This window comes from Medicago sativa, chromosome 3, assembly GCF_051527215.1.
Source record: "Medicago sativa cultivar Bolivia chromosome 3, Bolivia_mono, whole genome shotgun sequence".
Lineage (NCBI taxonomy): Eukaryota > Viridiplantae > Streptophyta > Magnoliopsida > Fabales > Fabaceae > Medicago > Medicago sativa.
Genome location: NC_140751.1, coordinates 12,029,410 through 12,042,368, shown reverse-complemented (window position 1 = coordinate 12,042,368; position 12,959 = coordinate 12,029,410). Strand labels below are relative to the sequence as shown.

Sequence of the window (12,959 nt, the reverse complement as noted above, 5' to 3'; positions counted from 1 at the left end):
CCATTGATTATGTTATTTGTAAACTCAATTATGAGTAGCTAAATCTCTTCGAGATTAGGTCTTCGATGATTCTGTGTAACCCTAATTGAAACATGTTGCTGTAAAACTCTATTTATTGTGAATAACAATCTAGTTTTTATTCAATTCAATTGTTCTTAATGCTTTTTATATCCTGATCAACTATAAACATGATTTCGTGAGAATGAATGACCACTGACCATAGCTTTTAACTTAGACCTAATTGAATTGTTCAAATAAACATAGTTAGTCTAGGAATGGATAATCGTTTATTTGTTTTCTGGATCGGTTTGCGGTTTTATTTTGAATCGGTTCGGATTTGAAAACACTAAGCCCACCTAGTATAAATGAAAGAGGATATATAATATACTTTTTTTTATATGAGAATTGATATTTGTACAACTTCTAGGACAACCTTCTTGTTATTTTTTCTTATTGATTAAAAACGATAGAAAGAGAAAAAAAAAGAATAAAAACACAACGTGAGTAGGAGAGAGAAAATTATTCAAAAGTTGTAATTATAGATATATTATTTCTCTTTTGAATTTTTCTAATTACACCGCATGTATTCCTAGTTACACCACAAAATGAAAAAATTACCCTTAAATAAATTTAACTTTCAAATTCATCCAGAAAACTAACAGCTCTTCCTTCTTTCTTCTTCAAAAACCTAGAACACGAAGCAATATTTCTCCCTTCGATGGAGAAGACTTGATTCTACTGTAATTGAGATTGAGTGAAACGAAATTTAAAGGAAAGAAAGGACTTGCTTTAACAATGGAGAAGACTTGATTCTACTGTAATTTAATCTTAAACTTTGTTTAAGTAGGTCATGCAAACTTAGTTTAAGTAGGTCATGTAAACAGAGTTTAAGTGTACATACTAAAAGTTAAATTTGACTTTAAACTCTTCAATCTTGTTTAATGATTCTACGTAATCTCATTTTAAATATGTACATATAAACTCAATTTAAGTGGGTCATGTAAACTAAGTTTACATGTACCTACTTAAATTGATTTTAAGTTAACCTCAACAACATTGGCAGAGCCACATGGTGGCCAGGCGGTTGAACTGCACCTTCTCAACTATTCAAATTTAAATCTATCTTACTATGTTTTTATTGTCTTGAACCCCCTCAAAATTAAGCCTTTCACCATATTGCATTGACTCCCTCCTCTCTCAGTCTCACTAGGAAAAAGTTGGCAAAGTTGTGTGTGCACATACTGTGACAGTAATGCAATGCAGACTGTCCAAAGCCTAAGTCAAAGTAGAAAATATCAATTTATATTATAAAGTGATGATAGATTAGATTGGAATCAAATCAAAATACATGGGAATTGAATCTGGCAATAATAATGAACATGATATCTATAGTTTCAAGGCCTATATATTTGCAACGTATAACTGTGTAGGATTTTTTTTTAAGAGAAAATGTATATGATATATAGCATTGTGTTTTCAAACTTTAATTGATAAAATATTCTATAATGGAAAAAAAAATGTAAGATGTAGAATTTTTTCTTAAATAAATATAAATATATATTAATATTTATAAGATTGCTACATTCATCGATATTAATTGCAGAAGATTCGTCGCAAAAGAGTCTCTCATTTCTTAAAAGCATGAAAATATGGGATTGTAATGAACTAGAGTCATTTTCCACAGGTGGATTGCCCACTCTAAACCTTGTTTATATTGCAGTGTGGAAGTGTAAAAAGCTTCATTCATTACCCTGAAGCAATGAGCACTCTTACTGGCCTTCAAGAAATGGAAATTGATAATCTTCCGAATCTTCAATATTTTGCCATAGATGATTTGCCTATCAGCTTACAGGAACTGACTGTTGGTTCTATTGGAGGGATTATTTGGAATAATGAGCCAACTTAGGAACATCTCCCCTGTCTTTCAGTGTTGCCAATCAACAGTAATGATACGGTGAACATAATGATGGTTCCATTGCTACCAGTATCGCTTGTGAGGCTATGCATTTGTGGTCTTAATTCTCCAAGAATTGATGGGAAGTATGACTCACTGTCTGTTACTGGATGCAAGTTTGTGGAGGAAGCGAGGGAAAGAGTGGCGTAAGATTGCTCACATTCCGTCTATAATTATCAATGATGAATTAATCACATGACTTTCATTTCATGTTCTGGTGAGTCTCCATAGTACTTGTTTTTTGTTTCTTTCATTACCTTCCACAATTAAATTGGTTTGCCGAACCTTGCTGTTATGAGAAGTCGTTATAACTTGGTTTGCATCCACGACCTGCAACCAAGTCCAGTTAAAGTTTTACTGATATGTAGTTACTATTTTTGTATAATTGAATTTATAAATATCTAACTTGTACTATAGGAATAATTTGGCATAATCTAGATTAATACTACATGTGTTTTTTAAACTGAAAGCATACAACGAGATTGTTTGACCATTGTAGCTAACCCATTCAACGGCAATTGTTGTTGAATAGTGCACTTGTAATCTAGTGGAAGAAAATGAATAAAACAGAACTTCAGTCCAAACAGGACTTCTTATGAGAATTCCTTGTGATCCTTTTACTCAAGTGGTATATAACTTCCTTATTCTTCATGTCACAAACAGAACTTATGTGCTGTTAATCAAATATTATGTTTCAGTAGAACATGCTGTAGCATAGTTGTTTATCTCTGAAACCAAAGTGTAATAAAATAATGTTAATCTAAAAAATTCTTTGGGGGTTTCATTAACCTGCCTCGATTAAGTAATCAAACTTTAATGTCATAAGTCTCTCTTGTTGTTTATTGCAGATTCTGAACAGGAATCTTGTGTTTTTTTTTTTTTAAATTGTGTGTGATTTTGGCATGTCTTGTGTTGGGAAAAAGCATGTCAAAGATTGTGCACAAAATCTTATAGGTAAAATACCATTGACCATCAAAATTACGTTAGTGGTATTTTCTGCACTTTTTTGGAGTCTTGTGTTGGGAATTCCATTCAATAGGTGATCGGCTCTTGAAACTACTTCTTAACAATTGTTCACCTATTGATTTTGCTTGTTCGGTGGGATTAGCTTTTGCCATTCAATGAGCCAATTTTGCTTCCCAATTGTGGATTAATTGCTTTTTACTTCTTTTGGTTTACGTGAAACCGTTTTGGTTGGTTCACGTTCTTAAATTTTCTAAGTTCGATCTCAGCTGCCATGTTTGACTGGCAGGCTGAGATGTCTGTTCCGGCAGCGCCCCCAAAGGCTGCGAGGGTTGTCACACCACCCCCACCAGTTGCTTCTCCGGTGATTTCATTTGCACAGGCTTTGACAGCTTCGACCAAGGTTGCTTCCAACGACAATTTACCTCAACCTTTGATTCGAGGTGAAAGAGTTAGCATCAAGATTACGCAGAATATCTATGAAAAAGGAATGGCTTTATGTAAGACAAATTTGCGAGGTAGGCTGGTTCTGAACAAAGGCGACAAGCCTTATGCGACCAAAGAAATTCAGTTGAAACTCCAAAAACTTTGGAAGACAACAGGAGCATGGAGTATGACGCCTTTAGGAAGAGGGTACTATGAATTTTTCTTTGCAACAGAGATGGATATTCGCACGGTCTGGGCTGCGGGCACGATCAACTTGAAGCCGGGTGTTCTTCGACTGTTTGAGTGGTCCAAAGATTTTAATATGCATACTCAGCGCAACACACATGCTCAGGTGTGGATTCGATTGCTTGAATTGCCTCAGGAGTATTGGATGGAGCAGACACTCCGAGAGATTGCCAGTGCGATTGGTACACCTCTTTTGATTGACAACGCGACGTCCAAGCGCTTGTTCGGTCACTATGCACGAATTCTGGTTGATATGGATTTCTCTCGCAAGCTCTTTCACGAAATTGAGGTCGAAAGAGAAGGGTACTCCTTTACAGTTGAAGTGGCCAATGAATGGTTACCGGATTTCTGTTCTCACTGTCAGAATATAGGTCATGATGTCACTGCTTGCAGACGGCTTTATCCTAGGAAGGAAACAACGACACATAAGGAACAAATTGCGCAGGGGAAGAAGCAAGTCCCTGCAAATAAGGTTACTTGGGTACCAATAAAAGATAACCCATCTGGCATTGGTTCCTCTGTAGCTTTTGGCTCCTCAAAAGAAAATGATTCAGAACTGATAAATGTAGATGAGGAAACGGAAGCAGTCCCACAACAATCAATGAATTCAGATGTTCCCGTTCAGAAAACAATTGAGGTGACACCTTTGGAGAAGGAAATGGAAATTGTCCCACATCCGCAGCACCAATCCACAAATTCAGATATTCTAGCTCAAATACCACTTGAGGCCGCATCTTTGGAGGCTACTTTAGAGATGGATGCAGCGTCCCAATCCCAAGGGGACAATATTATTGACCACAGAGATGACATCCCGGTTGTAACACCGACAATTATGGTAACTCCTATTTCTCATAGCCCTGCTATTACTAATAATACTTTTAGCATACAACTTGAGAATGTATCTGATGAGATAGCTAGAAATGATTTGGAGAAGAACCAAGAAAATATTTTATCCCCAGTCAAGGAAAAAACATTAGATGTCAGTAGTATTATGGCGCCGGATGGTACTCCTGTAGACCCGGTGTTGCAGAAAGACTTAGATTTTATGCAAACTTGGCTAGCAAAGGCTGCAGTTAATGAGGTGCCATTTAAAGAGGTAGTTTCAAAGTCTCAGAAAAAAAGAACGTGCAAAAGGCTTCATACAAAACCCGCTCTCAGGGTCCTCGTCCTCCGTTTAAATGAATATTATTTTTTGGAACATCCAGGGGATTGGTAATAATGATTCCCGGCTTGATACTACGTGGTTCACTATGTTGCCTTCTTCTTTGTTGGCGGATTTTACTAGGGACAGGAATGGGATGCCTAATTATAGATTTCCTTAGCTATTTCGGTCCCTTGTTTTTCCTGTATATATTTATTTTTCTTTTGAGGGTTTTAGCCTAGTCCCCCCTTATTGTAAATATTTTTCCCTTTTTTTTTAATAATATTACGTATTGGAAAGGCGGTAGAGGATGGGGGCTTCTGTTGGGTGCCAACCTTGTTGGGATGCTTCAGATTCTCCCGGATGCTTAACCTTTCTCTTGGCCTATCAAAAAAAAAATCTCCTTCATGGCATCGCCAAAAGGAAATGCAAGTACATTTTCAATTTTACTCATTTTATATGTATGGTCTTAACTCATAACTATGAAAAGCATCCCAATATTTTATTATATGTTATTTTTGCATATACAAAATTAATTATTCCTGTTATACATCAATGTTGATCATGACATTAATAGAGGATTATTAAGAAATAAGTATACTTCAAAAAAGCACCAAAATAATTTTAGAAAATTTTCTTTTAACATTTCAATCACAATCAATCTTCCTGTTAAAATAATCACAATCAATCTATTTTCTATAAAATATTTTATGAAAAACAAGTTTTACAAACATTTTAATGGTCTCTAGACATTTAAACATTTTTTAATGGTCTCTAGACATGTACACATTTGTTTTGGTCTTCAGTTTATATTTCAGCCAATAATTCCGTAATCAAAGAGGATCAGACATTTCTTATCCACTTGATAACCCATCTATCTCAAACCATTAGTTCTTTCTTTCACAATCACACGTTAGTTAATGAGACTTGTCACTAAAATCAAATAGGAACAGAGTTTTGTTATCCGTAGACTTGCATTTTGTTCTTGTTATTCTTCTTACAAACTAAGCACCTGATGGATTTTAGAATTGATCTTGTTAAAGCATTGTTAGACAAACTTTCTTCTATAGAGCTGGTCCTACGCACAAATCTTGACGTTTCACTCTTGATAAAGATGAGGAAAACACTCTTGAGGGTTTCAATTGTACTTAATGATGCTTCTGTTGCTGATGATGTCAAAGATGTGCTGAGATATGCTGTCTTTGAAGTTGACAATTTGTTTGATGAATTCAAGACTAAGGCGTTGCGCTGCAAAGTAGAGGCTGAGTTCAGGAGGGTCATTAATTCTAAATTGCAAAAATTAATTGAAAAATTAGAAGGCTTGAGTTCAGGAGAACAGGTAGGTGAATTACGTGTTTTCAATGCTGATGTTATGGAGGCTTTCCCCTCAGGAAAAAAGAAACTAATGGAGGCTGTTAATGGAAAAACATACTCAGATTTTGTGAAGGTGTTGTTAGAAAAGCTTGTTTCTAATGAGTTTGTTGACAAGTTCAAAGGCACAGAGCTTGACTTTTCACTTTTAGAAAAGCTCAAGTCAACACTGCTTAAAGTTCATGCCATAGTTAAATATGTTGAGATGAAACAGATCACCCCTAATATTACTGTTAATTATGTCATTGATGGTATTGGGGAGAGTACGGTACTTTGGTTGGATATGGTGGGAAGTGATGTCTTTCAAGTTTACAATTTGTTTGACGAAATCAACCGTGGGGCGTGGCACTTCAAAGGGGAACTAGAGAATGAAATCCTAACTCCTTCTCCAGTGCTGAATAGTCTTTATAATCCTGTCAAATTGTTCAATAGGGCCATGAATTCTAAAATGCAAAAATTAACTCAAAGATTAGGATTCTCGTTTTTACGGTTAGGTGTTTTCAAAATCGATTGGAATGGAACTCCTCCTACAAGTTCTGTTCTGGTTGATAAATCTTCCAAGCAACTCATCTCACTCTCAACTTCTCTGAAGGCGTTGTTAGAGAAGATTGTTTCTAGTGAGTTCGTTGACAACTTCCGGAGCACTAAGCTTGACTTTACACTCTTGGAAAAGCTTAAGATAACACTTCTGAGAGTTCTTATTGATGTTGATGTCAAGATAACATTGTTGGATCTTCATGATGCTGGGGAGATAGTTCCTGCAGGGTTTTGGCTGGATATGCTGAGAAATGTTGTCTTTGAAGTTGGTTATTTGTTTGACGAAATCAGCCCTCGGATATTGTGTTGCAAAGTGGAAGCAGAGTATCAACCCCTAATGCCTTCTTCTCAGGTGATGACAACTCTTTCTTCTCCTTTCAAATGGTTTAATGGAGTCACTAATTCTAAATTGCAAAAATTTATTCAAAGATTTGAATTCTTTAGTTCACGAGCACATGGTCAATTTGGTGGCTCCAGTTCCAAAAGTGTTTGGCGTGAAACTCCTACCAGTTCTATTTTGAATGATGAATCTTCTTCAATTTATGGAAGAGAAAATGATATAATGAAACTTAAACATCTTTTGTTGTCTAGTGATGGTGATAGTAAAACAGCAATTATTTCCATTGTGGGTATCGAAGGGATTGGTAAAACAACCCTTGCTAAACTTCTTTACAATGATCCTGAAGTATATGACAAATTTGAGTTAAAAGTGTGGGCACATGTTTCAAACGACTTTGATGATTTGAGTGTTTTGGAAACCAATCTTGATAACTTGAATACAAATACAGATGACATAAGTGACCTGAGTAACATTTACCCAAAGTTTTTGCTAGTTTTGGATGAGGTGTCTGATGCAAGATCTATCAATTGGACATTACTGGTGAATATCTTTAATGTTTGCGAAACGGGTAGTAGGATCATCATCACAACAGAGGATGAAAGGGTTGCACTATCAATGCAGTCCCTTGCACTATCCATACAAATATCTCTTTTTGTCCACTACATGACACCTCTAGAAAGTGAAGATTGCTGGTCTTTACTTGCTGGACATGCATTTGGAGCATGTAACAACCAATACCAATCCAATCTAGAAGAAATTGGCAGAGAAATTGCAAAAAAATGTTATGGATCACCATTTGCTGCAGTAGCACTTGGGGATATTCTTCGCACCAAATTGTCCCAAGATTACTGGAATTATGTGCTAGAAAGTGACATTCGGTTATTGATAGATCATGATGTGCGACCATTTATACAATTGAGCTACCATCATCTTCCAACTCCTTTAAAACGATGCTTTGAATATTGTTCAATTTTTCCAAAGAAATCCATCATAGAAAAATATTTGACAGTTGAGTTGTGGATTGCAGAAGGCTTAGTAGAATCGTCCACGAATCAGGAAAAAGTTGGGGAAGAATACTTTGATGTACTAGTGTCAAGGTCGTTGATACATCGACGATCTATTGGTAATGATGAAGTAAACTTTGAAATGCATTACCTCGCCCATGATTTAGCAACAGAAGGATATATGGACGAACATAACTTACATGATAGGGTACATAAATTCTCATACAATAGAGGGATATATGACTCATATAATAAATTTGATAAATTGTATGGATTAAAAGATCACCGTACCTTTCTAGCATTACCATTACAGAAACAATTGCCTCTTTCTTTGCTATCAAACAATGTAGTACATGACTTGCTGCCAACAATGAAACAATTACGCGTGTTGTCTTTGTCAAGCTACAAGAGTATCACTGAGGTTCCCAACTCTATTGGAAATTTGTTATACCTGCGGTACTTGAATCTTTCGTACACTAAGATTGATAGGTTGCCTTCTGAAACATGCAAGCTTTACAATCTGCAGTTCTTGTTGCTGGCAGGCTGTAAAAAGCTCACTGAATTGCCCGAGGACATGGGAAAATTGGTTAATTTGCGCCACCTTGACGTTAGTGACACTGCATTGAGAGAGATGCCTGTACAAATAGCCAAACTAGAAAATCTCCAAAGTCTGTCTAGCTTTGTTGTCAGTAAACATACTGATGGGTCTAATGTTGGAGCGCTGGGAAAACATCCCGACCTACATGGAAAACTTTCCATATCACAGCTACAAAATGTCAATGACCCCTTTGAAGCCGTTCAAGCCAATATGAAGATGAAAGAACGGATAGACAAGTTATCTTTAGAATGGGATTGCTGTATTACTTTTTCAGATTCACAAATTCAAAGTGTTGTACTTGAACATTTGCAACCCTCAACAAATTTAAAAAGTCTTACCATCAAAGGCTATGGTGGAATCAGCTTTCCGAATTGGTTGGGTGATTCCTTATTTAGCAACATGGTGTACTTAAGGCTCTCGAATTGTGATGATTGTTTATGGCTTCCACCTCTTGGGCAGTTGGGTAATCTGAAAAAACTCATTATTGAAGAGATGCAATCAGTACAGACAATTGGAACCGAGTTCTATGGAAGTGATGGTTCTCCTTCATTTCAACCATTTCCCTCCTTGGAGACTCTACATTTTGAGAATATGCAAGAGTGGGAGGAGTGGAACTTGATTGAAGGAACGAATAAAGAGTTTCCTTGTCTAAAAACATTGTCTTTAATTAAGTGCCCAAAACTGAGATTAGGAAACATTCTTGACAAATATCCTTCCTTAACTGAACCTGAGTTAAGAGAATTTCCTCTATTGGTGCAATCAATGCCATCATCAGATCATGCATTCAGGCAACTGATCATGTTCCCTTTAAATTTTCTTCGACGGTTGACCATAGACGGTTTTCCATCTCCGATGTCTTTGGCAATAGACGGTCTCCCAAAAACCTTGAGAGTTCTCATAATCAGTAACTGTGAGAATCTAGAGTTCCTTCCTCATGAATACTTCAATTACACATCACTTGAGGAATTGAAAATATCTTATAGTTGTAATTCAATGATATCATTTCCCTTCGGTGTTCTCCCTGTCCTCAATAGTTTGTTTATTGAGGGTTGTAAAAATCTGAAATCGATATTAATTGAAGAAGGAGTGTCGGAAAAGAGTCTCTCGTTTCTTAGAAGCATCAAAATATGGGATTGTAACGAATTGGAGTCATTTTCCCCAGGTGGATTGGCCACTCCAAACCTCATTTATTTTTCAGTGTGGAAGTGTGAGAAGCTTCGTTCACTGCCCAAAGAAATGAGCACTCTAACCGGTCTTCATGAAATGGAAATTGATGATCTACCAAATCTTCAATCTTTTGTTATAGATGATTTGCCTACCAGTTTACGGGAACTGACTGTTGGATCTGTTGGAGGGGTTTTGTGGAATTCAAAGCCAACTTGGGAACGTCTCAATTGTCTGTCAGTGTTGCGAATTAAAGGTGGTGATATGGTGAACTCATTCATGGTGCCATTGCTACCTGCATCTCTCGTGACACTATGCATCTGTGGTCTTAGTGGTAAAAGCATTGATCGGAAGTGGCTTCAACGTCTCACTTCTCTTCAAAACCTTGAGATTGTTAATGCCCCGAAACTCAAGTCGTGGCCAACGAAAGGATTTCCTTCCTCTCTTTTAGTATTAAGTATGACTCACTGTCCATTACTGGCAGCAAGTTTGCGGAGGAAGAAAGGGAAAGAGTGGCGTAAGATTGCTCACATTCCCTCAATAATTATAGATGACGAATTGATCACATGAGTTTCCTATTCGGGTGAGTCTCTGAAAGGCTTTTTTTTTGTTTCTTTCTTATTATGTCATCCTTAATTAACATTCTTAATTTCATTAGCAACATCAATATACCGTATTATAACTCTAACACTGACTTGTTATTTTAATTATAGAATTGTATTCTGTCACCCCTGCTTCTTCCCAATCATGTTGTTGCGAGAGTCAAATTTGCAAGCACAACCTGCAACCAAGTCCATTAATGTATTACTAATTAGGAACAAATGAAAAAGAGAAACAGAAACTGACTTCAAATATGTTAGGTACTCTATTTGTATATATGACTATATATATTCTAATGAGCTGGTTTTAATGTGCAATGGTTGTATTGAGCGTGATTTATGGCTTGCACCAAGATTTCAGCAGTGGCATCTCAGCTATAAATTAATTTCCCCTTCGATAGCTTTTACTACATGCATGTTCGATAATGCTCATCTTTCTTTCCATCAATAAATTACTTTTTTTCTTGAGCTTCTCTTTTGTTTGTTATTTTGCTATCGATAAATATTGGTAACTAACTTTACCATCAGCATACAAGATAACACTAAATAATTTTTCAAATGTAGATGTATATACTAAGTCGCTCATGCTTGTGACAATCTGGCAGCTGTTACAAGGGGCAAAACACAGATGCATGGCCTGCAGCTAGTCCAGTAACTATTTTTTCGATCAAAAGTGGATGAGAAGGAGATTTTTCTTGAAGCCTGAAGTGCCTTTCTTCGCAACACTAGTATTGTGTTTTTCTCCTTCCCTCAGTTTATTTTTACTAGTTTTTGTTCATGAGTTGTTGTCTCTGCTGTAGATTTATTTGTTACTAATATTTATTGAGATTTCCGTCCCTCTTTGGCAAAAATCTTCTGCTTTTTATGAAAGTTTGTGTATTGCCAGTTCTAAAAATTTGAAATCAATATTGATTGCAGAAGATATGCCTCAGCAGAGTCTCTCATCATTTCTAGAAGCATCACAATACAGTTTGTGATGAACTGGAGTTATTTTCCCTAGGTGGATTACCCACTCCTAAGCTCATTTAATTTGTGGTGCAAAATTGTAAGAAACACTGTGGCTGGCCTTCACGACATGAAAATTAGAAATCTTCCAAATCTGAAATCTACTTCCATCGATGGGTTGCCTATCAGTTTACAGGAACTGAATATTGGCTCGATCGGAGGATTTTGGGGAATAGATTATGGGAACATCTCAATTGCCTACCCCAGTGCTGTGAATTTTTAGTGGTGGTATAGTTAAGGTGCAAACGAAAAGAGATGTGCACTCTGACCTGCATTCTATTTTGTTAAAGATATAAAGTGCTTGGATGGGAAGTGGCTTCAACGTCCCACCTCTCTCAAATACCTTGTCATAGAATGAGCTACCAAGCTCAATTCATTACCAATAAATAGTGGTGCAAGATTGTTCACATTTCCTCCATAGTTATCAGCAACAAAATGATCGCATGAGTGTTGTGTCCAGGTGCGTCACCGAAATATTCTTTCTTATTTATTATTCTATCACCAATAAATATTAATTTCGATATTCACATCAGCATACAATACAACACATCAAATTGAATTCCTTTATTTTTTACAACAACAATTAAGTAATTGTGTTCTGGGACTACATGTTAACTACTTCATCTATCAGATTTGGTGGCTTAGTCTCAAGGGTGATTGTGTGACTGGAACCAAGATGGAAGCAGCAACATCCTCTTTTAATTAAATTCAATACTTCTTTGTAATTATTCTTCTCTAAACTTCCTCTTTGATAGTTTTTTTTTTTTTTTTTAACATTAGTCCTTTAAATACACGTGTTCATGACATAACTGATAAATTGTTTAACTTCAACCTCACAGAGTCGGTATACTGTTGAGCTAATGGATGAGGAATCGTCTTCTTTGAAAATCTATGCTTGTTTTGGCCCTTTGTGCATGTGATTTTTGTTTGAGCCCTGAGGTTCTCAGACACCACAACTATTGTGAGTTTTCCCTCCCCGAGACCAAGTTATTTAATTTTTACAAGCTTTTGTTTCGCTGCACTTTGCTATTCACTATTATTTACTCCTACCTCTCTTCCGGTTTTATTACATTATTCAGAAAAGGAGATAATTATTGGAGCAACTCATAGAAGAAGCAACTGTCTGTCAGAGTTGATTTCGCAGAAACTTCTTTCCCGCCAAGCGCTGGATGCAGTAGAGGATCCCTACTCATGAAAATCAAAGAGGAGAAGTTTTTTCTTATAAGCTGAATACTTTTTGTAATTTCAAAAGCTATCTGTATTCATTCAAATTAAGCAACTTAGGGTGGGTTTTGTGATAGAAGCACTTTTTCCAGCTTATGTGGAGGTGTTTTTTTTTGAAAATATTGTTTCTGATACCTGCTGTGAATCAGGTGGTGAAAACATTAGTTTTAATTTCATTTTGCCACATGCTCATTATGAATGAATAAAATTCTCAAAATGGAATAAAACACTCTGCACAGTTATTCAGAAATTGATTTGTTGCTACAATACCATTTGTATCTGAATAAGCTATGATACCATTAAGCTGGCAAGGAAAGATAAGCTATTATTTTCACATGAGCAGTGGTCTAAAAGACAATTGGTTTTCTATACATGTAGTGGAAAAAA

General features: G+C 36.2%; 2 protein-coding genes across 2 annotated transcripts; both read left to right on the top strand.

Annotated features, from left to right (window-relative positions):
- Positions 1-3,191: 3,191 nt before the first annotated feature.
- On the top strand, positions 3,192-4,911 carry LOC146935768 (uncharacterized). Its single transcript, XM_085749095.1, has 2 exons — positions 3,192-4,685; positions 4,795-4,911. Exons 1-2 carry the CDS (start codon positions 3,192-3,194, stop codon positions 4,909-4,911), a joined length of 1,611 nt encoding a protein of 536 aa, XP_085605221.1.
- A 665-nt stretch (positions 4,912-5,576) lies between these two features.
- Positions 5,577-12,822, top strand: LOC146935767 (putative disease resistance RPP13-like protein 1). Its single transcript, XM_085750857.1, has 5 exons — positions 5,577-10,327; positions 10,949-11,808; positions 11,980-12,069; positions 12,188-12,309; positions 12,428-12,822. The coding sequence occupies exon 1, from the start codon at positions 5,746-5,748 to the stop codon at positions 10,312-10,314; it is 4,569 nt and encodes a 1,522-aa protein (XP_085606983.1). The 5' UTR covers positions 5,577-5,745; the 3' UTR covers positions 10,315-10,327; positions 10,949-11,808; positions 11,980-12,069; positions 12,188-12,309; positions 12,428-12,822.
- Positions 12,823-12,959: the final 137 nt, after the last annotated feature.

Bases quoted from the DNA above. Each gene is read 5' to 3' on its own strand.
- LOC146935768 (XM_085749095.1), top strand. From the start codon at position 3,192: ATGTTTGACTGGCAGGCTGAGATGTCTGTTCCGGCAGCGCCCCCAAAG. The intron at 4,686-4,794 runs GTAGTTTCAAAG...TGGAACATCCAG, and splicing joins ATGAGGTGCCATTTAAAGAG to GGGATTGGTAATAATGATTC.
- LOC146935767 (XM_085750857.1), top strand. From the start codon at position 5,746: ATGGATTTTAGAATTGATCTTGTTAAAGCATTGTTAGACAAACTTTCT.